General features: G+C 63.5%; 3 protein-coding genes across 3 annotated transcripts; 2 read left to right on the top strand and 1 right to left on the bottom strand.

Moving 5' to 3' along the window:
- Window positions 1-3,010: 3,010 nt before the first annotated feature.
- Window positions 3,011-5,823, top strand: SPDEF (SAM pointed domain containing ETS transcription factor). Its single transcript, XM_058039926.1, has 5 exons — window positions 3,011-3,458; window positions 4,715-4,912; window positions 4,997-5,044; window positions 5,410-5,550; window positions 5,645-5,823. Exons 1-5 carry the CDS (start codon window positions 3,011-3,013, stop codon window positions 5,821-5,823), a joined length of 1,014 nt encoding a protein of 337 aa, XP_057895909.1.
- A 1,589-nt stretch (window positions 5,824-7,412) lies between these two features.
- On the bottom strand, window positions 7,413-22,129 carry PACSIN1 (protein kinase C and casein kinase substrate in neurons 1). The gene is made up of 10 exons (XM_058039763.1): window positions 22,030-22,129; window positions 12,731-12,842; window positions 12,242-12,398; window positions 11,881-12,116; window positions 11,582-11,737; window positions 11,082-11,257; window positions 10,760-10,880; window positions 10,553-10,677; window positions 9,428-9,621; window positions 7,413-9,092 (listed from the first exon to the last, which is right to left on the bottom strand). Exons 2-10 carry the CDS (start codon window positions 12,791-12,793, stop codon window positions 8,983-8,985), a joined length of 1,338 nt encoding a protein of 445 aa, XP_057895746.1. The 5' UTR covers window positions 12,794-12,842; window positions 22,030-22,129; the 3' UTR covers window positions 7,413-8,982.
- Window positions 22,130-22,912: 783 nt separating this feature from the next.
- On the top strand, window positions 22,913-26,984 carry RPS10 (ribosomal protein S10). The gene is made up of 6 exons (XM_058039617.1): window positions 22,913-22,994; window positions 23,557-23,706; window positions 24,001-24,172; window positions 26,079-26,156; window positions 26,461-26,516; window positions 26,899-26,984. The coding sequence occupies exons 2-6, from the start codon at window positions 23,557-23,559 to the stop codon at window positions 26,938-26,940; spliced, it is 498 nt and encodes a 165-aa protein (XP_057895600.1). The 5' UTR covers window positions 22,913-22,994; the 3' UTR covers window positions 26,941-26,984.
- The last annotated feature ends 904 nt before the right edge of the window (window positions 26,985-27,888 follow it).

Raw genomic sequence — 27,888 nt, 5'->3', positions numbered from 1 at the left:
TGGCTGTGGGGAGGTTCTGGCCAATCCTCCTTCCTCCACCCAGAGATAAGGAGGGTGCGTGGCGCAGGGTTTGGCAGCAGGACGTGGCACAGCTGTCACTCTGGGGCTGGCATGGGACATGCTGGCAGGATCCCAAGTTGTCAGCAGCCTCTGAGCACCCACCTGGGTGCCTGCTGCAGCCCTGGCTTTGCTCTTTTCCTGCTTCATCCAGGCTGCCCTGGGACAGCTCAGGGTCCCGCACATCCCCAGCTCCTCCTGGGGCAGCACAGCCCATCCCTGTCCCCACCTGCGGCTGGAGGTGACCCTGGAGCTGGCCCAGCTCCCTCTCCCCGTGCCTGGGAAAGGCTTTCGGAAGTGCCCGGGGGTTTGGGATCCATCCCGGGCTCTGCGGGCAGCGCCCCTCCCGCGGCGGGGCCACCGTGCCGGTCCCACAGCGCTCCGGCACAACCTGTTCCACCGCTGATTGGAGTTTAATTAACGGACCCATTGTTCCGGGGGTGGGGGGGGGGGGGGGTGGGTGAATTTATTTTCTGGTCTTTTTTTTCCTCTCGCTCTCAAAGGCCCATCCCAGCCTTCCACCCTGAGCCACGGTGGGCTGCACTTGCCAGGAGAGCTGGGGGTGGCACGGGGGTCCTTGTCCCCATCGTTGTCCCCCTCGGCTGTGGGGCCTGTGTGGGGCTGAGCCGTGAGCCAGAACCACCCACAGCCCCGGGCTCGGGCTGGCTCCGTGCCCTGGGAGTGCAGGAGCCCCATCCCAGCCCCAGCTCCCCATCCCAGGCAGAATTCCCTGCAGCAGCAGCCAGGGAGCTGCCAGGGCTGATGCAATGACCGGCTCAGCCTGGCTCAGCTCGGGCAGGGTTTTGGTGCCATGTGTGCCCCTGAACCTGGGGCTGCCCCTCCAGCTCTCCTTTTCCAGGGAAATGCAAAAAGGGGAAGGGGAAGAGGCGGGAAAAGGGCACCTGAAGCGGCTTCTCAGGGCAAACAGGTCCCACCCAGCCCGGCCGCCTGCGAGCCACAGCCGGAGAAAGTCAAACAGCGGCCCCCGCCCTGGGAGGACAGCGCCCTTGGTGGGGCACAGCTCAGCCTTTTGGGGACACTTCCCCGGGAATTGGGTCCCTCTGCTCCCTGCTGGGACGGGGAGAACAGGATGAGGGTGAAGATGGGGTTGTCCATCCTGTGGTGTTCCTGAGGGTGGTTCCACAGCCCTGCTCCCCCACGGGTGAGGATGAACCGTGCCCTCAGAACATCCCAGAGGCGTTGGGAATGAGGCACCTGTCCCCTCCCGGACACCCCCACGGCCGGCACTGAGCAGCAGCAGGAGCTGCACAAGCTGTTACCAGTTTCCTTTTGTGCCGGGAGCAGCGTGAGGCTGGATTTAGGGCTGATCTCCTAAAGCTCTTCTTTTAATCCCCAGCAAATCAAGGAGAGGTTTGGAAGCAGACACCATCTCTCAGGGAAACTGTTTGGGGATGGTGGGGGCAGCCCCAGACCAGAAGAGGGTTTGGGTTCCCTCTTCTCCCTCCTCCTCCTTGCTGCAGTGCCACCAAAACCACTCAGGGTTGTGGGCTCCAGCTCCTAAACCCACAATGCCTCCCAGGTCCCCATGGGCTGAGGCTGTTTAGGTGTCCCTGGCTCTTCTACGGGTTTTTCTGAGCTCTTTGGGCTATTCCAAGGATGAAGTGATGAGCTTGCCCCAAGTGCAGGCAATGCAGAACTTCAAACCCATATTCCTGGGAGCGCTGAACCCTCAGGAGCTGCATTATCTCCCCCCTGAGCATGGGACACAGGGCTGGGTCCCCACGGTCCCTCCTCCACTGACCACCCCGTGCTTGCTGGAGGAACCCTCTGGGATCTTTTCCTCTCATTTCTTTTCAACCTTTTCCCCCTCAGCTGGGGTTTGGAGCACAGGGCCCCCCCTTTCCCTGGCCACTGCCTCCTGTTCCCCTTCAGGGCTGCCTGGTGTCCTGAGGGCTTTCAAACTTTGCACACTCCTTTCCCAGTGCCAGCTCCATAGATAAAGCTCCTTTTTCTGCTCTTAAACCACCAATTTGGGATGGTTCTTCTTCTTCTCCTTGTAAAATGCGGTGCTGAAGGTGGAGGAGCTGGGCAGTGCCCTGGCCATGCCCATCAGCAGCTCCTCCCTGGCAGGGGCCTCCCCTTCCCAAAGCCTCAGGATGGTTTTTGGGGAGGTTTCTCCATGGATGGAGCCACTCCTTGGTGTTGCCATGGAAATTCAGCAGGTTCATCCTCTCCTCCATGGCCTCCAGGACTCCCAGGCTGATTTGGGGTGGTTTTTCTTGCTAGAGAGTGAAGGTTATTGCAATTGTCCTGTCTTACAAGGAAAGTTCTCATCTGGGGGTTGATAACAGCGACCAAGGGCCGGGTGCTGGGCTGGGTCCCTCCCAGGGATTTGGGTCTGGGGGCTGCTGTGCCTCAGGTGGAAGCAGCAGAGGATGATTTCCACCCTCAGAAACCTCTCCCTGCAGCTCAAGCATCCATTGTCACCCCAGGGCTGTCCTGAGGGAGTCCCACAGTGCCTTCCACCCCTCGGCTCCACCTGGGACTGAGCTGCTGCCAGCCTGGGGTGCAGCCCCCGGGGAAACCCTAAACACCCAGATCCTAAACACCCAGATCCTAAACACCCAGACCCTAAACATCCAGACCCTAAACACCCAGACCCTAAATACCCAGACCCCAAATACCCAGACCCCAAATACCCAGACCCTAAACACCCAGAGCCAAAGCAGGGGTCAGACCCTGCTCATCTCCTGAGCTCCCTCTCCCTGCTGCCTGCTGCCGCTGTCCCAGCCCGGGGCCAGCCCCCCCAGCCGTGGCTGGTCCCCCGCAGGCTGCCGGGCACAGTGGGGCTCTTTGCCGGGTTTTTCCCCTCTAACAGGCTTAGTCCGTCCCTTTGTGCCTGGCTGCGGGGCTTAAGGCAGCAGCGGTGCCGGGCTCAGCTCTGCCCCTCTCTCATCCCCGGGCAGGTTCGGAGCCGGCGCTGAGCAGAGGGATGGGCAGTGCCAGCCCCGGGCTGCCCGCTCTGCCCCCCGGCCGCCTCTCCTGGCCGGACCCCGCGCTGCTGCCGCCCCCCCGGGACCCCGAACCCCGGCGCTGGGGGTGCCCCGAGAGCCCCAGCCCCCCCGGGACCCCCGAGCAGCCCCTGCCAGCCTTCTGCCTGCACTACTTCGACATGCTGTACCCGGAGGACGCGGCCTGGGCCGCCAAGGGCACCGGGGAGCCGGCCCCGAGCAGCGGGCAGGGCGGGCGGGACGAGGCGAGGAAGGAGCCGGAGCAGTGTCCCATCATCGACAGCCAGGGGCTGGGGCTGGGCACCGAGGGGGACCTGCAGGACAGCCTGCACCTGGAGGAGCACTCGCTGGAGCAGGTGCAGAGCATGGTGGTGGGCGAGGTGCTCAAGGACATCGAGACAGCCTGCAAGCTGCTCAACATCGCCGCAGGTGCGTGTCCCCGGGGCAGGGATGGGTGTGCGGCTGTGGGAGACAAAGCCTCGCTGAGTTTGGGGGGCTGCAGCTGCTTGTGGGGGCCTAGGGGAGTGTGGCTGCCCCACAGGGGAGGAGAGGATGGAGAGGATGGAGGGGATGGAGAGGAAGGAGAGGATGGAGAGCATGGAGAGGATGGAGAGGATGGAGAGGATGGAGAGGAAGGAGTGGATGGAGAGGATGGAGAGGAAGGAGTGGATGGAGAGGATGGAGAGGATGGAGGGGATGGAGAGCATGGAGAGGATGGAGAGGATGGAGAGGAAGGAGAGGAAGGAGAGGATGGAGAGGATGGAGAGCATGGAGAGGATGGAGAGGAAGGAGAGCATGGAGAGGATGGAGAGGAAGGAGAGGATGGAGAGGATGGAGGGGATGGAGAGGATGGAGAGGAAGGAGAGCATGGAGAGGATGGAGAGGATGGAGAACATGGAGAGCATGGAGAGCATGGAGAGGATGGAGAGGATGGAGAGGATGGAGAGGATGGAGAGGATGGAGAGGATGGTTCCCGGGGGGCTGCAGCTGCCTGTGGGGGTCTAGGGGAGTGTGGCTGCCCCACAGGGGAGGAGAGGATGGAGAGGATGGAGAGGATGGAGAGGATGGAGAGGATGGAGAGGAAGGAGAGGATGGAGAGGATGGAGAGGATGGAGAGGATGGAGAGGATGGAGGGGATGGAGAGGATGGAGAGGATGGAGAGGATGGAGAGGATGGAGAGGAAGGAGAGGATGGAGAGGATGGAGAGCATGGAGAGGATGGAGAGGATGGAGAGGATGGAGAGGAAGGAGAGGAAGGAGAGGAAGGAGAGGATGGAGAGGAAGGAGAGGATGGAGAGGATGGAGAGGATGGAGAGGATGGAGGGGATGGAGAGGATGGAGAGCATGGAGAGCATGGAGAGGATGGAGAGGAAGGAGAGGATGGTTCCCAGGGGGCTGCAGCTGCCTGTGGGGGTCTAGGGGAGTGTGGCTGCCCCACAGGGGAGGAGAGGATGGAGAGGATGGAGAGGATGGAGAGGATGGAGAGGAAGGAGAGGATGGAGAGGATGGAGGGGATGGAGAGGATGGAGAGGATGGAGAGGATGGAGAGGATGGAGAGCATGGAGAGGAAGGAGAGGATGGTCCCTGGGGGGCTGCAGCTGCCTGTGGGGGCCTAGGGGAGTGTGGCTGCCCCACAGGGGAGGAGGGCTCGGCTCCCTGGCCACACTCGCCCCCCTCGGCCCCCAGACCCCATGGACTGGAGCCCCGGCAATGTGCAGAAGTGGATCCTGTGGACGGAGCACCAGTACCGGCTGCCGCAGATCGGGAAGTCCTTCCAGGAGCTGTCGGGAAAGGACCTGTGTGCCATGTCCGAGGAGCAGTTCTGCCAGCGCTCCCCCGCCTGCGGCGACATCCTGCACGCCCACCTCGACATCTGGAAGTCCGGTGGGTGCCGGGAGGGAGCCGGGGAGGGTGGGCGAGGCTGTGCCGCGGGAGGTGCCCCCCTGATGCCCCTCTCCTCCCTTCCAGCCGCCTGGATGAAGGAGAAGGCTGCCCCCGGAGATGTCAGATACTGCGGTGAGTTCTGCTTTGGGCAGGTCCGGGGTGCCTGGGGGTCCCTCCCTGCTTAATTGCAATTACCCGGAGCTATGGGATCTGGGCGGTTCATTCCCTCTGCCCCAGAGCAGCCCCAGGGCTCTCTGCAAAACCCAGCGAAGGGGAAACGGCTCCATCCCCTCCCTGGCCCTGTCCCACAGCCCTGCACCCCTGCGGCCTGCACAGGGACAGCACTGAGCTGCTCTCCCTGCTCCAAGATGGGGAGAGGAAAGCAAATTTTCCATACCCAGAGCCGGGCTGAGTCTGGCTGGGAGCAGGGCTCCCTGATGAGGACTCGAGCAGCTCCCTGGGGTGACGCACGATCCCTTCCCTCCTCTCCATGGCAGGAGGTGACACCGGCTGGGCCGACAGCGAGGTGGACTCGTCCTGTGCCGGCCAACCCATCCACCTGTGGCAGTTCCTCAAGGAGCTGCTGCTGAAGCCGCACAACTACGGCCGCTTCATCCGCTGGCTCAACAAGGACAAAGGTGGGCAATGCGCTGCAGAGGCCCCGGGGAGGGCGCTGGGGGATGAGGCGGGGCAGGAGATGCTGTAACCCCCCGTGCCCCGCTCCCCTGCCAGGCATCTTCAAGATCGAGGACTCGGCGCAGGTGGCGCGGCTGTGGGGCATCCGCAAGAACCGCCCGGCCATGAACTACGACAAGCTGAGCCGCTCCATCCGGCAGTACTACAAGAAAGGGATCATCCGCAAGCCCGACATCTCCCAGCGCCTCGTCTACCAGTTCGTGCACCCGGTGTGAGCGGCGGCAGGAACGGGGAACCTTGGCTGCTCCCTCTGCCCCGGCCACGGAGAGCAGCAGGACCGAGCGAGGCTCCCCCTGCCAGGACCTGCTGGCACCGGACACAGGGACCCCCTGACCTCCAGCAGGCCCTGGTGCGGGGCAAGGACCGTGCAGAGAGCCCTTGTCCCCCACGGGAAGGGTGGGCACCGTGCCTGGGCTTGTCCCCTCTCCTCTTCTCCCTCCCCAGTTGTGGCTGTAGGTGGCTTCACCCAGCCATTGTTCAGGGAGGAAAAGCCTGGGGCATGAGCTGAGACAATGGCACCCACAGGGACACCCACAGGGACACCCACAGGGACAGGGACATCCACTGCTGCTCATGGTGGGCTCCTGCCCCAATCCCTGTGGGAGCAGCCTGGCACCTGCCAAGGGTGCTGCCTGCCATGGAGCTGTGCCATTGGAACTTTGGGCACCCCTCGGGACAGGTGCATCCCCCCTTTGCTGTTCACTCCAGGACATGCTCAGCTGCTCCTCTTCACGGAGACTTGGGGCTGCAAATGGGAGTTCTGTATCCATGGCCCCATCCTCGTGCACGGGGCCACCAGAGCCCTCCTAAGCCCCCAGGTTCTGTGCCCTGGCTCAAAGCTCTTCCTTTGATTTGGGTTTTACTTGGACTGCCTGATTCTGGAGTTTGGGGAAATGGAGATGGCAGCTTTGCCATTTCCCTCTGGACAATAGATGCAGAGTGTGATCCGTCCAGGCTGGACAGGGGCAGAGAGCTGGGAATTGCTTCACCTGCTCATTGCACCAGAGTCAGAGTTACCTGGCAATGTTGATCTTTTATATTATAGGCTTTTTTTTTTTATTTGGTTATTTGCTTTTCTGTTTTGGCTGGTGATGAGTTGTGATTTAGGTTCAAATGCTGAGGGTGGCCTGGGCTTCCAGGGATGTTCTACAGGAGCTTAAAAGGAAAAAACACCTGATTCTTGGTCTCTTGATTTTTTTTTTTCCTTCAAAAATCCGCCGCTGCCAGCTACTGCCTTTCCTTTCTGTTCTTGCTCCGTGCTGCTCCCATCCTGGCAGGAGGGATGGAGGGCAGTAAGGAGCAGGGGAGGGACAAAAGCTGCCTTTGGAAAAGGGAGTGGAAAAACAAAAAAATGGGAGGGAAAAAAAGAAGCAAACTCTTTCTTGTGATTTGCTGTGGGCACCTGACGGCAGACGGTGCGGGGGCACTGTGAGGACGGGCTGGGGGTGCCAGTGGTGCCCCAAATCCTGCGTGCCCCCACCCTGGCAGGGTGAGGGAGGGCAGCAGGTGACATCCCCCTGCTTTCACAGGCTCAGGAGAGCGCTGGGTCAGGGCTGGGGCTTGGAACAGCCCCAAATCTGCATCACCTTGAGCCCCTCCGTGGGTGTCCCAAGGCTCTGTCCTGCAGTGGCACAGGAGTCCCCAAAGGCAGCGGCTGCTCCCCTTGTCCCCCCAGCAATGCATCCCCATCCTGCTGCACCCAACACCTTGGGGAGGGGCTGTCACCACCTGGAGGTCCACAACCACCTCAGCCACCCCCCCAGGGGTGGGACAGACGCAGAGCAAAGGAGACCCCAGAGCCAAGGACGCTGACAGAGCTCGGTTATTTTCTCTTGCTGCTTTTTGTTGTTGTATCCACGGAAATACAATCACGAGAGATATATATATTATATATATACTTCTTAAATTACACAATCAATGTACAAAAACCGGGGTGCATTGCTGAGACAGGTGGTTGGTTGGGTCTTTTCTGACTTTGTGGGTTTTTTTTCCGGTACCTGGCAGGGGCTGGATGGCTCCCGCCCACCGTGCCCAGCACACGGTGCTTCCCCTGCATCCACGAGAACACGGGATCCCTGGGGCCAAAAAATTCACGAACCAACGGAGGGGGCAGGAAAGGAGCAGGAGGAGCGTGCGGGAAGCCCATGGCATTGATGCTGCTAAGGGTGATGGTATGGAAAGAAATGAGAGATGATCTGTAGGGAAGAGCTGGGGATGGCAAACGCTCCCGAGGCAGGGGGTGAGAGCTGCGGCGTTGGGGACAGAGCCCAGGGGAGGAGGGGTAGAGCTCGGTGGGGACAAGCAAAGGGCAGAGCCTGCGGCCACTCCCCTGCCTTGGCGTGCCTTGATTTCAGCCGTCTTTGCGGGGCAGCTGCTCTGCCTGGGCTGTATCCTGAGCCCTCCTCCCGGGCTGCAGCTCCTGCAAGGCCGGACGATGCTCATCCCCCGTCCCTGCTCTGCTCCTGCCTCGCTTCAGGAAGGGGAGGATGGGGATCGTCCCCAGCAGTGCCCAAGGCAGTCCTCGCTATCCCAGGCTGGGCATGAAGCTGCTCGCAGCAGCACCGGGCCCTGGTGGGTCCTTCTCCGGACAGCGCTGGATTTTAGGGCCATCTCACCTGGATCTGGCGTGCGTTGGATTCCTGCCCACCCGAAGGGCGATGCTGCTCCCTGCAGGCAGCACAGACCGGGCATCGGCTCGGGAGCCTCCGCCTGCTCCGGTGTGCTGACAGCCCAGCAGCGAGGAGGAGGAGGAAGCCGAGGAGATGCCAGCAAGCTCCATGGTGGGGCTGGTCCCACCTCACCTGGGCATCTCAAGGATGGCCACGGGGCTGAAGGGGGCATTCACCCCCTTCCTCGGGGCGGTAGGATGAACTGGGGAGAGCATGGAAACACCAAAAAAAAAACAAAAACCCAACGGAGTCAGACTCCAATCCCTCTTGGTTTTCTGGGATGAATTTGGTTGGTCCCAGGAGCTTCGGTGCCGTGCGTTTCGGAACAGTTCCAGCCAATCAGAAGGCGGCTCATGATTTCAGTATCTTTAAAAACCAACCAGTCAGGAGCTCTCACTGGTTGGGCTTTAAGATCTTGAGGTATCGGCTTTTCGCTCAGAAAAAAAAAAATATTAATTCAACTAACGTAGACGAACGGACAACGTCATCTTTCGCTTCACGTTATCTTAGAAGAAAGCGACTATGCAAAATACTCTTCGGAGACAACTCTTAAAAAAATAAAAGCTTGGTCGGAAAATATGTCTGAATCTCTAAGGGTGAGGAGTGAAGGACCAGACGGCAGAATGGCTGGTTGGCTGGTGGAGAGATGGAGACAACGGAGGGTGGATTTATCTGCTGACGGTGACGAGGAGCACACCACAAGACTTAAATTGCCTCCACATAGTTGGCGGGGTACAGCCCCAGCTGCCCGTTGTCCAAGCGCCCTTTGCACCACCCCTGCTCGTCTTCCTCACCGAGTTTGGTTAGTTCATCACCTGGAGAGGAAGGTGGAAGAGCTCATTGCAGGTGCTGGAAAATCTCCCACCCCCTTTTTCTCCCTGGGATGGAGCTGCTGGGGGTTTGCAGGACTCATCCTGGGCACACCAGTTTGTAGGATAGAAAGGCAAGGGGTGACTCATGAGCCCTCACGTGCCCTGCCCCTTCCCATTGCTCCTGTCCCTTCTCCCTTTGGGCTCAGCTTCTGCCTTCCCTTTTCTGACATCTCAACTCTTTGAAGGGCTGGGCCAACTCACAAATTATGGGAGGGATTTCACCCCCACAGCTCCAGCAGACAAGCCCCATCCCACCTGGCACTGGCAAGGGATCGTACCTGCTTTGAAGCTGAGCTCATCCTGCTCCTGCCCGTCGTAGTCGTACAGAGCCCGCACCCTCACGCCCTTCCCCGCCGACTCCTCGTCGAAGGGGTTGGCGCCGCCGTTGGCCTCGCTGGTGTTGAAGGAGTTGCTGCCCTCGTCATCGGACCACTCGGCGCTGTAGGTCTGCCCGCGGTCATGGCTGCTCACGCTGGGAGGGAGAGGAGAGGAGAGAGAGGGGTGGCTGTCACTGGGGACATCCCGCATCCCCAGTGCTTGTACAGGCACAGGCCGTGCCCCTCACTGGCCGTGTCCCTCACTGGCCGTGTCCCTCACAGGCCGTGCCCCTCACTGGCCGTGTCCCTCACTGGCCGTGTCCCTCACAGGCCGTGCCCCTCACAGGCTGTGCCCCTCACAGGCCGTGCCCCTCACAGGCCGTGCCCCTCACAGGCTGTGCCCCTCATACTCTGTGCCTCTCAGTCTGTGCCCTCACAGGCCATGCCCCTCACAGGCCATGCCATTCACCGGCTGTGCCCCTCACCAGCCGTGCCCCTCACAGGTGTGCCCCTCACAGTCTATGCCCCTCACATGCTGTGCCCCTCATACTCTGTGCCTCTCAGTCTGTGCCCTCACAGGCCGTGCCCCTCACAGGCCGTGCCCCTCACAGGCTGTGCCCCTCATACTCTGTGCCTCTCAGTCTGTGCCCTCACAGGCCATGCCCCTCACAGGCCGTGCCCCTCACAGGCTGTGCCCCTCACAGTCTGTGCCTCTCACAGGTGTGCCCCTCACAGGCTGTGCCCCTCATACTCTGTGCCTCTCAGTCTGTGCCCTCACAGGCCATGCCATTCACCGGCTGTGCCCCTCACCGGCCGTGCCCCTCACAGTCTGTGCCCCTCACAGGCTGTGCCCCTCACAGGCTGTGCCCCTCATACTCTGTGCCTCTCAGTCTGTGCCCTCACAGGCCGTGCCCCTCACAGGCCATGCCCCTCACAGGCTGTGCCCCTCACAGGCTGTGCCCCTCATACTCTGTGCCCCTCACACTCTGTGCCCCTCACAAGCTGTGCCCCCCACAGTCTGTGCCCCTCACAGTCTGTGCCCCTCACAGGCTGTGCCTCTCCTCTCCCCTTCACGCCGTCTCTCACCTCCCGCGCTCGCCCGCCTGAGCCCCCGTGTCACCCGCGCCGCTGGCGTTGGTCAGGGCCACCCCCTCGCCCTTCTTCTGCTTCTCCTTCCGCGTTATCGTGTGCGTCAGGTCCGGGTTCCACTCCTGCAAGCACAGAGTGACCAAGCCCTGAGCGCCCGGCTGCCCTGCAGGGCTGCCAGCACCCAGGCAGGGCGCCCGGCCTCACCTCAAACTGGGGCCAGTTCATGGGCATGCCGGGGCCGCTGGTGCTGCGGAACCACCGCAGGTCCTCCTGCGCGTCCGACATGCGGATGGTCTGCTCCAGCTCCCGGTACACGTTGGCGTAGCTGTGGGGAGAGACGTGTTTGAGGGGCTGTGGGTCAGGTGGGGCCCTGGGGACAGTGTGGGACAGGGACAGGCCCAGGCTGTGTCACCTGGGGACAGACTGTGGGTCCTCCAAGCCACCAGGGGGTGACAGGCTCCTGCACAGCCTCCTGCCACTCTGGCACCTCTTGGTGACCAGCATGGCCAGAATCTGCTGCCCCTACCTGCTGCTCTCGGCCAGGTTCAGGTGCCTCTTGATGTCCAGCAGCATCTCCTTGAGGAAGTTGAGCCTCTTCTCCTCGAACTGCTGGCACTGCTCGAAGACCTGCTCCATGCTCTCGATGTACTGTGGGGTGCACTTGTTCAGCTCATCCAGCACCTTCTCGTACTTCTCCTGAGTCTGCAAAGACACAGGAGGGACCCTGGTAGTACCTCGAGCACCTCAGAGGCTGTTTCAAGGTGCTGAGAGGTCTGGTTTGGGGTCACCAGAGCTGGGGAGCCCAGATTGAGCCAGGAGCCTCAGTGGGTGGAATCAGCCCCCAAAAGTGGAGTAAATCCCTGCCCAGCTCACACTCCCCTGAGGGCTGCCTGCAAGTCCTTATCCTCCAGGGACACAGGGATGGGAAAATGGGAACTGATGGTGGAGAAAGCAATGTGGTGGCCATCTCCACTGGTTTCTCTTGCCCAATGCCCCATGCATCCAGCACAGGGCAGTGCTTCACACCTTTTGCACGTCTTGCTTGCACTTTTCCACTTTGTCTTGGAGCTTCTTCTGCTGCTCAGGAGTGTTGGACTGATCCGCCTTGCTGTTGGCTTCACGGGTCATGGCCAGCTTCTCCTCCTTGCACGCCAGGTGATAGGCTTTCTTGGCTGTCTCCAGCTGTGGGGAGGACACAGAAGGGACATCAGAGCAGCAGTCACAGCGCCCTGCCAACCCCTCTAACTGTGGGGAGGTCCCACGTGTCTCTCCCAGCCTGGACTGGGGACACAGGGTTTCCCCAGGATACTCTGTGCTTCTCTCACCTCCTTGAGCTTCTTGGCCCAGGGCTTCTGGGCTTTCCGGAAGCCATCCTCAGCCTCCTTGGCCTCCTTGAAGCCCCCCATGATCTGCTTGTGGTAGGCGTCCTTCTGCCAGTTCTTGACCTTCTCGAAGTCGTCGTTCAGGAGGCTGTTCTTCACCTCCTGGTGCAGCTCGCTCACCTTGTCCGCCTCCGTCATGATCGCGGCCCACGCCTTCTCCAGGCTGCCATACTGGGGACCTGCGGGCCAAGGGGACACCTGGGGGTCACCCCACTGCCCTCACCCCCTCCTTTTCTGCCAGGGGAAGCTGTGATTGCACACCCACGTGTCCTGGGGAAAGCCTGCTGTGGGGAAGCCGTGGTACCTTTCTCGATGAGCTGCCTCCACCTCTTGGACCAGTCGGTGAGCTGCTGGGCGTAGGACTTCTCGATCTTGGCCCGCTCGTGCACGCAGTTCATGAGGTCATTGCAGAGCCGGTGCCCATCGTCGATCCGCTTCACCGTGCGCTTGTAGTTCCCCACCTGGCATGGCCACGGGGACAGGCAGCTGTGGGGGCTGCGGCCACCCCGCCTGGCTCAGCCCCAGCTGCCCTGGGGTGGCTACAGGGGAAGCACCAGTTGGCAGTTTGGGGGTGCAAGAATGGAGCTTTGGGTTGGAGCTGCTCAAATCCAGCTCCCTCCAACCCCTCTGTCACTCAGGGACAGCCAAGATTGAGACCTTGGGCAGAGCCACCACAACAGGGATGCTCTCAGGCAGAGGAGGGAGGTCAGCCCCCAGCCCAGGGGACACCGTGGGGTGCAGTGACAGTGGCGGTGGGGTCTGTGGGAGGAGAGGATGGCCCGGACTCACTCACCTCCCAGAAGCTGTCGGTTGTCTCCTCGGCGGCCGATGCCGACTCGTCATAGGAACCCGACATGGCTCCCGCAGGCGCTGGGGCTTTCCTGGGCAAACACCAGCCTCATGCACTGAGGGGACAGGAGAGGGGAGTCACAGGAGGTGCAGGGGACCCCCATTCCTGCTGCCAACAGCTCTGTGGGACAATCCGGGTACGGGGGACAGTGCCCACTCCAGCTCTGGACCTACAGGCTCTTCCAGTGCCCACCACCCACTTGGTGCCATCCAAACACCCTCAGAGCCAGCGGTGGTGGGAGGGAATCACGGGGAGCAGCACGGTGGGCACTCACTGGGCAGAGCCGTGCTCAGCACTGGGAGCTGCTGGGCAAGGGGCCATGGCAGGGTCAGGGGATGCGCCGCCCAAGAAATTCTCGTCCTGCTATTCCACCCTAATCCGTCCTGATCTTCAGACAAACGGCATCCCCAGAGCACCACGTGGCCCCGCAGCGTGGCTTAACCCCTGAGAGCTGGGAGGGGGTCAGTGGCCGGGGGTGGCACTGCATGGGGACAGGGCAGGGACTGTGGTGGCCGTTTCATAAGTGTTCTCCTCATCATCCCCATCCTGACCTGGATTTGGACAGTGTTTCCACAGGAAAGCACTGAGCCTATCCTGCATGGCATCTGCCACCGGGATGGGGACAAGATGGCCATGGACAGCTCAGATTTCCTCCTGCTCTGTCCCTAAAAGGGCTGAGAGGGATGTGGCCGTGAACATCACACACCATCCCTTCCTCGGGGAGGTGGGATGGGCTGAGGAAGGCCTGTGCTCTGCCCTGTGGTGGGGTGGCAGGGCACAGCTGGAAGCACAGGGTCCCGTGGGGAGCACTGGTGAGTGCCCACGCTCTCCAGCTGTGCGCACAGCTGGCCCTGAGGTGTCCCCAGGCCGGGGCAGGGCACGGCCCCAGGAGCACGGGGACCTGAAACAGTTACTGGAGCACAGCGCAGGGCTCGCTGTGCTGGAAGTAACAGGGCCCGGCAGGGATTTAGTGATATAACCAGGGAGGCACCAATCCCCTCCACCCTCCCCAGACGGTTAAAAATAAACGCGTGACTGTCCCTCGCTCCGCCGCCGAGACGCAGATGGGTGGGGGACAGCAGGGTCCCCCGCAGCTGGCAGCACGCAGTGCCCGCGCCTGCCTGGCACCCACGGCACCGCCACCGCCACTGCCTGGCACCCACAGCGCTGCCACCACTCCTCCTAGCACCCACAGCACGGCCACCGCCACTGCCTGGCACCCACAGCACTGCCACTGCCTGGCACCCACAGCACTGCCACCACTCCTCCCAGCACCCATGGCATGGCCACTGTCCCTGCCTGGCACCCACAGGAGCACTGTGCCTGGCACCCACGGCAGCACCACCGCCACTGCCTGGCACCCAGAGCGCCAACACTACTGCTGCCTGGCACCCACAGCGCTGCCACCACCGTCCCCACCCCAGCAGGCTGCCCCAGTGCACCTGCAGTGGTGGCACAGCCCCAAGGGACCCTGCAGGTGCCGCGTGCATCATCCCCCCTGAAAGCTGCAGGCACAGGGTGTTGTGCCCTGGGTTTTGCTGCATGGCATGGCATGGCAAGGGCACCCTCAGGGTGACAGCTCCAGCATGCCAGGGCTGGGATGGGGACGGCAGGGAGGGAGCACACCCATGGCTGGGTGTACCCCAGGACCCACGGGCACAGTGCCAGCCCCTGCTGCCCCAGCGAGCCGCTCATGCCAGGGGGCACTGCAGACATGGCTGCTGCAGCTCCCTCTCCGAGCCACTACCTGGTCCGAGCCGCAGCCTGGGGGTTATTTTTGGCTCTGCATCACTTCCCAGCCAACGCTGCTGCCTCGGCGCCACGCTCCCGCCTGTGCCCCACGCACGACCATCCTTGCACGTGAGACCGCCCACCGTGCCAGGCCGCCTGGGCTGCCCGTGCCACATGTGCCAGCCCCCTGCCAGCCCTGCCAGCCCCCGGCCCTGCCAGCACAGCCCATCACCTCGCATCAGGGCGGCCGGCGGTGATGCCTGGCGCCTGCAGAGCCGGCGGCCGAGCTGCGGCGTGGAGAGCTGCCAGCCCCAGCCAGGCGCTGCTGCCTGGGTACCCCGGGCCTGGGGGGCTGTGCTGCAGCCCCTCGCCTCCACGGAGCTGCCAGGGAGAAGCCACAGAGCGTTTGGCATCAAGTGACAGCGGAGTTTGTCCCAGCTCCTGCTCCACGTGCCCTCGGGCTGCTGCTCCTGCAGAAGCGGCCCCGCTGCGTCTCTGCTGTCAGCACACTCAGTGCCGGGCACTGACACAGCTCTCCTCACCCTCCAGGCAGCTCCTGCTGCTGCAGGGGGGTCTCTGCCCTCTGTGGGGGCCGGGCTGTGGCCGTGGCCCCGCGCAGGCTGGAGGCTGCTGCAATGCAGAGGCTGGTGCCGCTGACACCGCGGGCACGGCACGGGCAGCTGCCTGCACCCCCATGGCAGAGCCCTGGCTGGAAGAGCCCTGTCCCCAGCGAGGTGGGACAGACCAGTCCTGCTGTCCCCTGTCCCCAGGTCGCTCTCTCCAGGTGTGTTTGTTGTCCCAGAGCCAGCATCTCTCCTGCAGCCAAGATCAGGGCATGGGGATGTCACACTCCTGCCCCTGGGCACCTTGGCTGAGCCTGGTGGGGACCAAGGGCAGGAATGGCTGCAGAGCCTCTGGGCCAGGTTCCTCTGCTGCCAGGAGCATCCAGGGCGGGGAGGAAGCCACACTGGGAGCTGCACTGGTCTGTGGGAACCCAAGCAAGTGGGCTGGGCCTCAGGCTTTTGGCCACAGGAAAGGTCATTTGCTCTCCCTCGGCACGGGGCTGCTTGAGGGTCCATTTTGGGGTGCAGAGCCACTGCCACCATGACGCACCACTGTGGCCATTGGTGGCAAAGACAAATGGATTCAGCCAAGGAGGTCCAGAGGAGCCTGGCAGCAGCCTCTCCCACGATGGGAGATGCTGGAGCTGCTGTGCTGCATCCACCTTGGGTACCAGTGCCCATGTTCTGCTCTCACTGCGGCCACACACAGGGCTTGAGGTGGCAGCACATGGAGGGTGAGGTGGCCACCTTTGGGGGCTGAAGTGGCCAAGGCACAGCAGCAGGTCCCAGGCAGAACCCGTGACACTGACGTGTGTCACAAGAGGCTTTGCAGCTGCAGGAGCTGTGCCTGGTTTGCTGCTCAGTGTGACCCAGCTGAGAGGCTGTGGGATTCCCACCCCAGGGCTGCTCTGTGTGTCCCGTGGGGCTCCTGGGGCTGGCAGGGGTCAGAGCTCAGGGGGCCAGGGGGTGTGCAGAGGTTTGGCTGTGGTGTGGCTGAAGCACGGCCCCCTCCAGAGCCCACGGGGACCCTGTGAGGAAAGGGTTAAGTGGGTGCTGCTGATTCACGCTGGCAGCTCTGCATCAGCAGTGCCCGGGGCTGAGCAGCCTCAGCACCCATCCTGCCCCCTCGTCATCAGACCAAGCCCAGTGCCAGGCAGGGCGTGAGCCTGGGCCCTTCCAGGGTGCTGTCCCCATGGCAGCAGGCTGGTGTAGGGTCCCTCCTGCATTCCCTGGCAAAGCCCCTTTGGCTGCACCATGAGCAGGGCTGGAGCCCTTGGGCAAAGAGCCAAACCCAGAACAGTGGGTGATTCCCTACGGGATTTCAGCCAGAGCAGCACCATGAGGCTGCCCAGGACCCAGCAGGGCATGAGGTGGCTGCAAGGGCAGCAGGACCATGGAGGGGACACGTTGGTAATGCTGGGAAACTCCTGGGAGCCACTTTTCCCAGGAATCCTGGGTGGGATGTGCCTGTGGCAGCCTCCTTGCTTCCATCAGGGTCATCTGCACTGATGGGGGATCTGAGGCCTGCTGGACCCTGCAGGGTCAGGGCTTGTGGGCTCCCCCAAAGCAGAGAGGAGGTTCAGTGAGCCAGGAGCAGCAGCAGGAGCCCCGTGTCCTGTGCACAGACGGGAGCTGCCGGGGGCCAGGTGCTGCCAGGTTGCAGTAGCCAGGGGAGATGCGTTTGCTCCAAGCCCTGGCAGGGATCGGCTTCACAGCTCACGTGAGCTCTGCAGAGAGCTTCCCCTTCCCCCTGAGCTCCCAAAACCTCCCTGCTCAGGGCACCCATTAATCTTCCGGGGATTTTAGGAGCCTCGTGTAAAAATTTTGGGAAGCTTGCTTGGCGTTTGCAGATAACGCAAGTGTCTCTCCAGGGGAGGCTGCAGCCCAGCTCAGGGACAGAGGATGTGCCGGGAATGCGGATGGGGAGCGCGGATGGGGATCCCTGGAGGGGCAGCAGCAGCAGGATTGCCAACACCCTGCATGTGCTCAGGCCTGGGGAAGGGACAGGGGGCTCAGCCTCAGCTGGGGGCTGCTCTGGCTGCCCAGCTCTACGGCTCTGCCTCATCCTGCGTGGTAAACAAGGCTGCTCGGACAGCGAGCAGGGATTTGTGCAGTCCCGGGAGCCGGCTTCAGGCAGAAATCCAAAGATGAGGTTGGCAATTAAAGGCAGAAGTGGCAAACGGGGATGGAGGAGGATACGGCGGTGCCATCCCCCCGCAGCAGGGAGGGGACACGGAGCGTCACGCGCTGCCACGGGGGTCCTGTCCCCTGAGCCTCGGGGGATGGACCCGGGGCTGGCGGTGACAGGAGGCAAACGGGGCTGCTGGGGGCAGGGCAGGTGGAGGGACAGTGGAATTTCAGCTGTCTGTGGTGGGGAAGCTGACCTGGAGCCAGAGGGGATGGGAAAGTGGGGAGATGGGGGGGCAGCAAGGGAGAAGCTGGGGGGACAAGCTGAAAGGAGGGGGGTCAGTGATGGGTAAGGTGTTTGTTTATTTGGGCAGGGGGACAGCAATGACAGGGACAGCACAAGTTCACCCCGTTATTTGCAGATGGGGAAACTGAGGCACAAGCCCGGGAGTGCGGCAGCATTGCAGAGGGGGTGTCCCTGTCCCCAGCACCCCACTGGACACACGGAGGGGGTGAAGGTCATATCCCCCCCCAACCTCCCTGGCTTGCAGAAGGGATCAGGGGACGCTGTGTGCTGCCGGGGGCTGCAAAGCCATGCCTTACTGCCCGGACCTTGCACGGCAAGCCCCCCGCCATCCCCCCACCCCCGCAAGGGACCCGGGCATCCCCCACCCCATCCCGGCGAGGGACCCGGGCATCCCGCACCCATGCCCGCAAGGCACTGGGAGTCCCTCTCGTCGCCGCCGCAGCGCGCCCGGCTGTCCCCGCGGGGGCCGCGCTCACCTGCCGGGGCCGGGGGGCCGGGGGCCCGAGGCCGGGGCCGGGGCTCCGCTCGCTCCGCTCCGCTCGCTCCGCTCCCGCCGGGCAGCGGCGGCGCGCACGGCCGCGGGCACGCGCCTGCCCGAGCCGCCCGTTGCCATGGCAACCGGGATGGAGCCGCTGCTGCGAAAATCATCGGGGGGGGAACGGACCCCCCCCATCCCTGCGTCCGCGCCCACCCCGAGTTCCACACTGCCGCCAGCCCCCGCAGGAGCCCCGGCCCCAGACCCCCGCCCAGGGCACCCACCGGGGCCGCCCCACCGCGGGGCCGCGGCCCGGGGGCACAGCCCCCACGGCAGAGCCACGGCGGGGTCGGGCCCCGGGCTCCGCTAGGGCCTAATCGGACTCGTTTTCCCCGGGCCATGAGGCGGGGGCGCTCTTTGGGGACCCCCCCCCCGGGGTTCCTGTCCTGCTACCCCGGGGTCGCTGTCCCTCCTGCACGGGACGGGACAGAGCCATGCCCTCCCTCCGCTGCTGCCCCGGCCTCTCTGTCACCCCCGCGGATGCAGGGGGGTTTTGGGGCTGAGCCACAGCTTTTGCGGGAACAAACACCCCAAAACGCCTTCGGAGAGGCAGCCGGTGCCGCCTCCTTGCCAAATGTGCCAGCTGGGAACAGGCTGGCAAGGGAATCGGGAACAGTCTTTTCCCCCCGGCAGGGCTGGGGATGGGGACGAGGGTGCTGCACACCCCAAGGCTCCTTGGAGGGGAGCAGGGCAGCTCCCCCTCGCTGCCATCTGCCCATCTGCCTCCTCGCAAGCCCCGGGGCTCATGCTCGGGGTCACCGGGCTCGTGACAGGATGGCATTCCCGGGGGCAGAGGGGGCTGGAAGCGTCGGGAGGCAGGCAGGATGCGGGTGGGGGTGATGACAGGCTCCCCGACACTGCGCCTGCATCCCCCCGCGAGCGGGGGATGTCAGGGAAATTAAAAGCCAGCAGGAGACGAGAGCGTCCAGGCGAGTAACCGAAGCCGCTGCAGAAGCCGCAGTAATGAGGCTGCCGGGGCCGCTGCCGCCGGGATCGGGTTGCCCGGAGAATGCGACCCGGTCCCGGGGGGCTCTGCCGGCCTCCGACGCCGGCTCAGCTTTCCCCCGACGAGCGCCTCGGACTGCCTAATGAAGCTCGGTGGGGCTCTCCAGCCCGCCTGCCTTCCGGCTCCCGTGCCACCCGAGCCAGCACAGCTCATGGCCAACAGAGTGTCCCCAGGAAGGATTCACAGCCTGAGAGCCCGGGGGTTCAATGTCCCTAATCCCAAACAGGAGTGGGATGATGGTGGTTCCTTCAGGAGCAGGGGATCTGGCTTCACAGCCTGAGAGCCCGGCCGTTCAATGTCCCTAATCCCAAACAGGAGTGGGATGATGGTGGTTCCTTCAGGAGCAGGGGATCTGGTTTCACACCCCGAGACCCCGGGGGTTCAATGTCCCCGGCCCCAAACAGGAGTGGGATGATGGTGGTTCCTTCAGGAGCAGGGGATCTCTGCCTGCTGGTGTTTCAGGGTGAGGAACCAGAGGGTGCTGAATGTCTCTGCTCATGGTCCTTTCAAGCTGTGAGTTGGCAGTTCTCAGCACAGGGTCACCACTGGGATGTCCCAGCTGCCGCCTTTCCTGAGGGGAAAATGTCCTTGGCATTAAACATGAGGTGACAAACGCTCTCCAGGATGGTGGCAGGGGGACCTCAATGACTTGGGGAGGTTCCCCAGTGCAAAGAGCCATTGCCACCAGCTCTGTGGGCTGTGCAGGTGGCACCAGCTCCAGTCTCCTTCCCTGCAGCTTGGGCTGCTCCACGCAGGGAGCAGGTGGGAGCTCTGCCTCCTCAGTTCCTTCACCAAAAACTCGGTCACGACAAACTTTTCCCCGGCTCTCACCATCCCACCGTTTACTGTTTGCAGTGGTAAGTCACTTCTCCTCCTCTAAATGAGTTTCCTTGTGGGAAGCAGCAGACGGTATTGGCAGGAAATAAGCCCTGATTTATGGGGCCACTCGCCTCTCTGGAATTACAGCTCCGTGAGCGCGAGCGGAGGAGTCAGAGCACATGAGCCCACACCGTGATCCCGGCGAGGCTGAGCGGGCAGGAATGAAGAGATGCCACCAGGGATCAGCCGCCTGCCCATCAGCCAGGCAGGAGCGCCGGCCCTCGCACGAACGGGGGGGTTTGAGCACAGCCAGCCCCAGCAAGGCGGGGAAGCGCGTTCCCTAAACCCCGATAGATCCCCGAGTTATGGGGCTCACTGTTTATGGGAGAGCCCACGGGCCCTCCAGGGAAGGCCGGTGTGGATGGGGGCAGAGGGCACGGAGGATCCCGAGCCCATTCCTGCCCTCCAGAGCCTCTTGCCAGGGCAGGGCAGAGCAGCAGCTGCGGTTTGGGGCCGGATGGGGCCGGTGCCCCACGCTCGCCCCATGCCCGGGGAAGATGCGGATGCGCCGCCGGTCCCAGGAGCCCTCCGGGGAGCTGGGAGAATGCGAGCGCTACTTTGCATCTCTAATTAGCCGCGGAGGATAATTGGCGGCTCTGCGGCAGACAGGCAGCCATTGTGGAGGGCCCCGCGCGGGGCAGGTGCTCCCAGAAACCCAAATCGCACCGAAACAATTCCCTTCTTGTCTGCCCGCGGCCGGCCGGGGCATCCTCCGAGCCCTTCCGGGAAAGGGGCTGGGGCAGGCACATAAAGGCTCCATTTTTCCTGGGAAGCAGCGTGGGGTTTGCTGCGGGCAGCTGCCCAGGAGCCCGCACATTCCCCCGGGGCACAGCGCTGCTGGGGCTCGCTGCCCCCGGCCCCGCCTGCTGTGCCACGCCGGGGACAGACGGACACTGCCCGGCCGCCGCTGCGAGCTGCGGGCTGCATGCGGCCTCTCCTCCTCCTCCTCCTCCTCCAGGAGCATCCGCGGGAGCTCCGCAGGTCCGGAGTTTGCCTTCGAGGTGTTGCACAAACTCCGGCCAGGTTGGCACCCCCGGGACAAAGTCTGTGCCCGGGCAGAGCCGTGCCAGGCTCCATCCCCGTGCCCGGGCAGGGAACAGCACGGCTGGCACGGGGCATTCCCAGCGAGGGGATCCCACACAGAGCCCAGCCCGGGCTCCGGGCTCAGGACGTGGCCCCGGTCGGGGCTGACACGCTTTGCTGATGTCCCTTCCCTTGTGCACGTCACCGTCGGTCCCTGCCGGTGCCTGGGCTCATTTCCCTCAATCCTCGTACGGTTCAACCCCGCTGCCGTCCTGCCGCAGCCCCTCCGGCGGCCGCACACCACGGGAGGAGGAAGAGGAGGGAGAGGAGGGAGAGAAAGCGGCCAGGGGGGCACAGACCAGGGGGACCCCGGGGCAGGGCAGCAGCTCCAGCTCCGGCCGAGCCGCTGCCGGGTGAATTCCTCTGTGCTCCTGCAAAGGGAGCACAAAACCCCGGGAGGGGAAAGGACCCTCGGGGTTTTGGAGTCAGGGAGCCGCAGTGCCTGATCTCTGCTTGGCTTAGGGCTGCGGTTTGCCCGGGGAAGGCGACGCGGGGGCCGGGGGATGCGGGAGCAGCCGGGGAGGCTGCCGGGAGAGCTCTAATCCGTTTAGCAAAGCGCTCGCTTTGCCATTTCCGAGGCGGGAGGTGCGGGAGCTGCGATCTGCTGCAGCACAGGCACGGACAGCGCCAGCGCCAGCGCCCGCAGCGTGTCCGGGCAGCCGGGACAGCTCCTGCCCCGCGGGACGGGCCGGGCCGGTGCCGCAATTGCCGCAGCATCCTTGGGGTCACCCCGCGGAGCTTCGCCCCAGCTCCGTCCATGGAGGAAGAAAGAAGGGGGTGACACGGCAGCAAAGGCTCGGGATGGCACCGGGCGGCTCACGGCGCATCCCTCGGTCCCTCCCGTTCCCCGCCCGGCACGGTCCGGCACGAGCTGGGAATCACTTACACCGGGTCGGGCGCGGAGCCGGCTCAAACAGCGGCGGGGACAGCGCTGTGACAGCGCCCCGGTGCCCGGCACCCCTGCGCCCCCCGGGACAGCCCCGCGCCCCCCGCCCGCCCCGCCGGCCGTACCTCGGGGCCGCGGGGACAGCGGCGGAGCCTCTCCCGGGGCCGGCGCTGCGCATCGCGGGCAGGTCGCGGCAGATGGGGCGGAGGGAGGGGGTAAAGATCAGCTCGGAGATTAGGGCGGCATTTTTAGCCGACCAATCCCCGGCCCGGCGCGGCGGCTCCTCGGCCGTGCAAGGTGACAGCGCTCCCGCCGCGGGGACGGCGATGGGCACCGGGGCACCGGGGGTCCCTGCGCCCGCCGAGGGGACGGCGATGGGCACCGGGGCACCGGGCGTCCCCCCGCCCCTCCTGCTGCCCCCGGCCCTGCTCCGGGGTGCCCGGTGCCCGCCGCGTTCATTCAGGACGTGTCCCCCTCCCCCGGAGCCGCTCCGTTCGCTCCCGGGGGTTCGAACCCCCAAACCGGGCGGGACAGAACGGACCCAGGGGACACGGCTGCAGAGAAACCCTTCGGGAACGAGAGCCCCGCTCGGGGATCGGGGCAACCGCGGCTCTCCGGGATCCCGGGCAGGGCGTCACAGCCCCGCTCCGAGGGACACTGGGCACGGCTGGGGATGTGCGGGGATGGCACGGCTGGGGATGTGCGGGGATGGCACGGCTGGGGACATGTGGGGATGTCACGGCTGGGGTGACACGGAGATGTCACGGCTGGGGTTGACACGGGGATAGGGCAGGGATGTCAGAGCTGGGGACATGTGGGGATGGCACGGCTGGGGTGACACGGGGATGTCACGGCTGGGGACATGTGGGGATGTCACGGCGGGAGGTGACACGGGTGGGGAGGGAGCGGGTGTCGCCCGCTGTCCCCATCAGGCACCGCAGCGGGCCGCCCGTTCCCAGGCGGGAGGGGGCCTGCGCTCTGCACAGGCAGTGCCGTGGCCATCCCCGCCGCCGGGGGCCTTGGCACGGCGGAAGCGGCGGTCCGGCGCACGCGCAGTCTTTTCCGGTCGGGCCCCGCCGCCGCCGCCACGGTGAGGCCGCGCTCGGGCCATCGGCCGCGCATCGCCGCCATCCCGGGGCCTGGGCCCCCCTGTGGGGCATCTCCGTGATCGGGGCTCCAGGCCGGCCGTGCGGGGAGGGAGGGATTGGGGGCGCCGGGCCGCGGGGCGGTACGGGATGTCCAGCGCTGGCACCGGGGCCTCCCGGCCCGTGCGGTGCCTCGGGGGTGGTCCGTGATCCGCGGGGGGTCAGTCATGCCGAGCACGGAGAGCCCCGGGCCCGGCTGGTCTGGGAGCACCGCCCGTAGCCGATTTCCCGTGCTGGGGGCGCTGCCGGGATCGGTTCCGGTTCCCGGAGGGGCGAGAGGCTCTCACAGCTCCCGGTTCCCGCGTTCGGTTTGACTTACCGGCAGCACCAACAGCATCCGTGGCGGGGCTGCCCGAGCCCGCGGGATGATTTAAGGAGCCAAAGCTGAGAGTGCTCCTCGGTTTTCCCTCCCGGGAAGCGCAGCTCGGGGGGCACCGGGATCGCTGTCCCCGGTGCAGCTGTTGGTGCCCGAATGTCACCGAGCCCCGCTTGCTGTGCCCCGTGCAGATGTTGATGCCCAAGAAGAACCGAATCGCCATCTATGAGCTGCTGTTCAAGGAGGGCGTGATGGTGGCCAAGAAGGACGTGCACATGCCCAAGCACCCCGAGCTGGTGGACAAGAACGTGCCCAACCTGCACGTCATGAAAGCCATGCAGGTGGGAGGGCACGGGGGGGCACGGAGCAGGGATTGTCCGGAGAGTGAACCCGTGTGGGTTTAGGGGAAATGGACATCTTTGAGTGAGAAAACAGCTGTGTGGTGCGACTGTGCCTGTTCTGGTGGAAAGCCTGTGCTCAGAGAAGGGGGGGAGACAGGGGAGTGGGGGTCCCTGGGATGGTGCTGCCTGCATGACAATCGTCCCTGTCCCCTGTCCCTGTCCCCTGTCCCTGCTGACCCCGCTGTGTGTGAGGGGCTGGCATTCACTGGGAGTAACTGGGGGCTGTCCCCGCAGTCCCTCAAGTCCCGGGGCTACGTGAAGGAGCAGTTTGCCTGGAGACACTTCTACTGGTACCTGACCAACGAGGGCATCCAGTACCTGCGGGATTACCTGCACCTGCCCCCCGAGATCGTCCCGGCCACGCTGCGCCGCAGCCGCCCCGAGACCGGCCGGCCCCGGCCCAAAGGTCAGCTCAGGGGGGCACAGGGGGGCACGGGGGGCTGGGCAGCCAGGGCACTGCCAGATCTGTGGGTGGGGAGAGCTGGGACACGCAGTGTCCTGCTCTGAGTGGGAACAGGTCACCCCCAGGGACTGGGATTGCTGGGAGCACACCTGGGAGGTGGGAGTGTGGAGGAGGTGCTGTCCAGGGCTGGTGAGCCACACCTGGCATCACCTGTGGCCAGGGTGTCACCCGTGTTGGGTGTCCCCACTCTGGGACGCTGAATGTGCTTCTTCTGGGACAGGGCTTGTTGTTCAAGGTAACAGCAAACTCCTGCTGGGGGAGCAGCAGAGCCCACAAAGATGCTGAGGGGTTTGGAGCATCTCTGTGAGGAGAGACTGAGGGAGCTGGGCCTGGTTAGGATGGAGGAGAGGACACAAATACCCACAGAAATGTCCAGGGGATGCTGCCAGACTCTGCTCACTGGTGCCCCATGGCAGGGCAAGGAGCAGTGGCCAGAAATAAAATACAGCAAGTTCCACCTCAACATGAGGAAGAACTCTCCACGTGGGTGGGAGAGCACTGGAACAGCTGCCCAGGGAGGGTGTGGGGTCTCCCTCTCCAGACCCACCTGGACACATTCTTGTGTCCCCTGCTCTGAGTGGCCCTGCCTGGAGTTGGTCTGGGTGATTGCAGGTGAGCCCCAGCTGCTCTGTGATTCTCTGTGTTGGACTTGCAGCTCTGATTTTCCCTCGGTGGGCTGTCACACCCCCAGGTGCAGGGGTGCAGCCAGATGTGCTCCAGCTCCGGAGGATCACATGGGTTGTGCTTTTTTGCTTCTGAGGCCAGGGCATGCTGGCAGTTCACCTCCAGCTGCTGTAATTTGTGTCTGAGCCAAACAAAACAGGAGCATCACCTGCTTCAAAGGAAGGAATTGCAGAAAAACTGGGAATTTGCTGCTTTCTTTGATCTCTGAGTTGCTTGGATGTTCCAAGATCTGTTCTTTAGATGCTGTGTTTATCCAGTGAGCTTAAGGGAGCTGCATCCCTGCTGGGAGGGAGGGAGGGAGGATGGCAGCCTCTGGCTGGGGTTTGTGCAGGAGGAGCTGTGTGTGGTGTCACAGGGTTGTCCTGCTGCTGGAAGCCTCCTCAGCTCCATCTGGGCAGGGATTTTTGGAAGGATTGCACTTGGTACTCTTTTTTGTTATGGATGACCTGCTTGAGGCAGCAGCAGTCTGGGAGACACAGAGGTGGTGGAGTAAAAGAATTATTGCAAGAACTGTGTTTTTTATGGCCAAACCAATGCATGTGGATGTGCAGGAGGGCACTGGGGTGTGCCAGGTACAGACGGGTCTTGTCTGGGTGGGCAGACCCCAGCCTGGGCTCCAGGGACACATCCCAGCCCCTGAGACGAGGTGGTCCCACCACAGCTGGGTGTTCCTGCAGCAGTTTTGTCTGGTTTTAATCTGAGATCCCACAAATAACCTGCTTTTACTGTCCTGAACCTGTTCTGTGGGGGGATTTGGGGTACTGACAGTGTGGCTGTTACAGGTTGGGGTGAGAATTCCATCCTGCAGTTTGGGACTCAGCTGTGCACAGGCCTGTCAGCCATGGCAGATTCCCAGTATTTCTGGGATTTTTACCAACAATAACATTCAGCCCTAGATTGATCACCAGAAGACCGTTGAGATGATGCTCTAAACCCACTTCTCACATTATTTAACTTCCACCCTGCCACAAGCTGGGACACTTGAGCAGATTTCACCCTTCAAGTGAAGTTCCCTTTAGTAAATCACCGTTCTCCTTAGGTGCATTCCCCCGAGCTGCCCCAGGCGCAGCGCTGCTGTCAGAGCCGGTGCTGTTCTGCCCCGTGGGCTGCAGGAGGCTGTGTCTGAGCCCTGGCAGAGCAGGGTCTGAGCTGTGCTCTGTTGCAGGTCTGGAGGGCGAGCGCCCGGCGCGGCTGACGCGGGGCGAGGCTGACCGGGACACGTACCGCCGCAGCGCCGTGCCACGTGAGTGTGCCCCCTGTGCCCCTCCCAGGGACCATTGTCCCAGCTCTAGGGCTCCTCTCAGAGAGAAAAGGGGAAGATGAGGCTCTTGGCATGCTTTAGAGTCTGTATGTGAGGGTGGAGTGGAGGTGTGCTGGAGTTTTGTCCGGCTGAGCTGTTTTCCCTGGGGTTGGTTCAGTAACTCAAACACGCCCATTTGCAGCTGTTGCTTTGCTGTGTTTAGCCCCAGTTTTGGTTCTGTGGGGTGGTTAAAGCTTTGCTCCCAGGCAGGGGGTTCTGTGGGCACTGACTGCTTCTCTTTCTGCAGCTGGTGCTGACAAGAAGGCTGAGGCTGGTGCTGGAGCAGCCACGGAATTCCAGTTTGTGAGTGTTTACATTTGAGCTTTGCTTCCTTTTTTTGAAGGCTTTGGTGGGAGAGGCTGGAAGGTCCTGCCTGTGGGATTCTGAGGGTGTCAAAGGGGCTGGAAACATTCACCCTTCACAGGCAGCTTGCTTGCTGTGGGGAAAGGACGTGGTGGGACAGAGGCCAGTGACAAGTTTGAGTGCAAGCTGAGCTCTTTGATCCATGGTTTTATACTTCAAAAATAACAGTATTTTAGATGTCATCCACAGAGCTGGCTGGAATGGGTTGATGTTGGTGGCGCTCACCTGGCTAACCTGTGCCATCAGAGAGCTTTGATGATGTTTGTTTTTGCTGTCATTACTTGGCACTGTGATTTCTAACACTCTCCTTTTGCTGTTGCAGAGAGGTGGATTCGGTCGTGGACGTGGTCAGCCCCCGCAGTAGAACTTTGTGCTCATGTTTTGTGTATAATAAAAGAGGTGAAAATGCCACTGGGTTCACGCCTGTGTGAAGTGCACAAACAGAGCTCACGAAGCACAGCGTGACTCACATCTTTGGCATCTGGAGCAGCACTTTGGGAGTGACTAAATGCAGGTTCTGGTGCAGGAACTCTGCAGGTTTAGGGGGTGTGGAAGTGAGTCCTGCAGGAATGCAGGAGCATTTCCCATCTGCCCAGGGCCGTGCTGATTTCCTGCCATGCAGCAGCGCTGGGCTGGGGCTGAGCTGTGCTGCAGATGGAGAACTCAGCTGTGCCAGCCCGTGTCCCTCCGATGGGGACACAGCCCGCGTGGGCGGCTCCGCGTGTCCTGCCCCGCTGCGCTGTCACCTGGGCTGTCACTTGGGGGGGACCGAGGGTGGGCTTGGCGGCAGCACCGGTGGGGGAGGGGAGCGAGTGGCGCTGTGGCCGCCGCCCGCCGCCAGATGTCGCTCGGCAGCTGGTGACTAATCGGTAACGGGCCCGGGATGGCCGCGGTGTCACCGGGCGGGGGAGCGACACTTGGGAACCGACTCGCGGTGTCAGCGGACACACGGACAGCGACCCGCGGCATCACCGGCGGGGGAATGGACACCCAGCCGGGTGTCACTGGAGAGGGAATGGGCATCGACCCGCACTGTCAGGGCGGGGGGATGAACACACACACACCCGGGATGTCACCGGGGAACGGACCCGGCCCTTCGGTGTCACCGGGGGTGGGACTGGCGCGGTGCCTGCGGCGCCCCCGCGCGGCGGAGGGCGGGCGCTGCGCTCCCCGCGGAGCCGCTGTCACCGCGGGGCCACGTGCGCGCGGCCGGCCCGGCCCCTGCGCCGTTCGCGTAAGGCCGAGCGCCCGCCGCCGCCGCTCTGCGCCGCCCGCCCTATTCCCGAACGCGGCGTGCGCCACTGGCGCAGAG

Source organism: Melospiza georgiana, chromosome 23, assembly GCF_028018845.1.
Source record: "Melospiza georgiana isolate bMelGeo1 chromosome 23, bMelGeo1.pri, whole genome shotgun sequence".
NCBI classification, from domain to species: Eukaryota; Metazoa; Chordata; class Aves; order Passeriformes; family Passerellidae; genus Melospiza; species Melospiza georgiana.
Note: the sequence above shows the minus strand (reverse complement) of the source record. Positions and strands in the feature narration are given on the sequence as shown.

Coding starts and splice junctions, on each gene's coding strand:
- SPDEF (XM_058039926.1), top strand. CDS start 3,011: ATGGGCAGTGCCAGCCCCGGGCTGCCCGCTCTGCCCCCCGGCCGCCTC. Junction 3,459..4,714: donor GCTGCTCAACATCGCCGCAG/GTGCGTGTCCCC, acceptor CTCGGCCCCCAG/ACCCCATGGACTGGAGCCCC. Junction 5,551..5,644: donor CTGGCTCAACAAGGACAAAG/GTGGGCAATGCG, acceptor CTCCCCTGCCAG/GCATCTTCAAGATCGAGGAC.
- PACSIN1 (XM_058039763.1), bottom strand. CDS start 12,793: ATGTCGGGTTCCTATGACGAGTCGGCATCGGCCGCCGAGGAGACAACC. Junction 12,117..12,241: donor GAGGCAGCTCATCGAGAAAG/GTACCACGGCTT, acceptor CTTGGCCCGCAG/GTCCCCAGTATGGCAGCCTG. Junction 11,738..11,880: donor GGGCCAAGAAGCTCAAGGAG/GTGAGAGAAGCA, acceptor TCCTCCCCACAG/CTGGAGACAGCCAAGAAAGC.
- RPS10 (XM_058039617.1), top strand. CDS start 23,557: ATGTTGATGCCCAAGAAGAACCGAATCGCCATCTATGAGCTGCTGTTC. Junction 23,707..24,000: donor ACGTCATGAAAGCCATGCAG/GTGGGAGGGCAC, acceptor CTGTCCCCGCAG/TCCCTCAAGTCCCGGGGCTA. Junction 26,157..26,460: donor CCGCCGCAGCGCCGTGCCAC/GTGAGTGTGCCC, acceptor CTCTTTCTGCAG/CTGGTGCTGACAAGAAGGCT.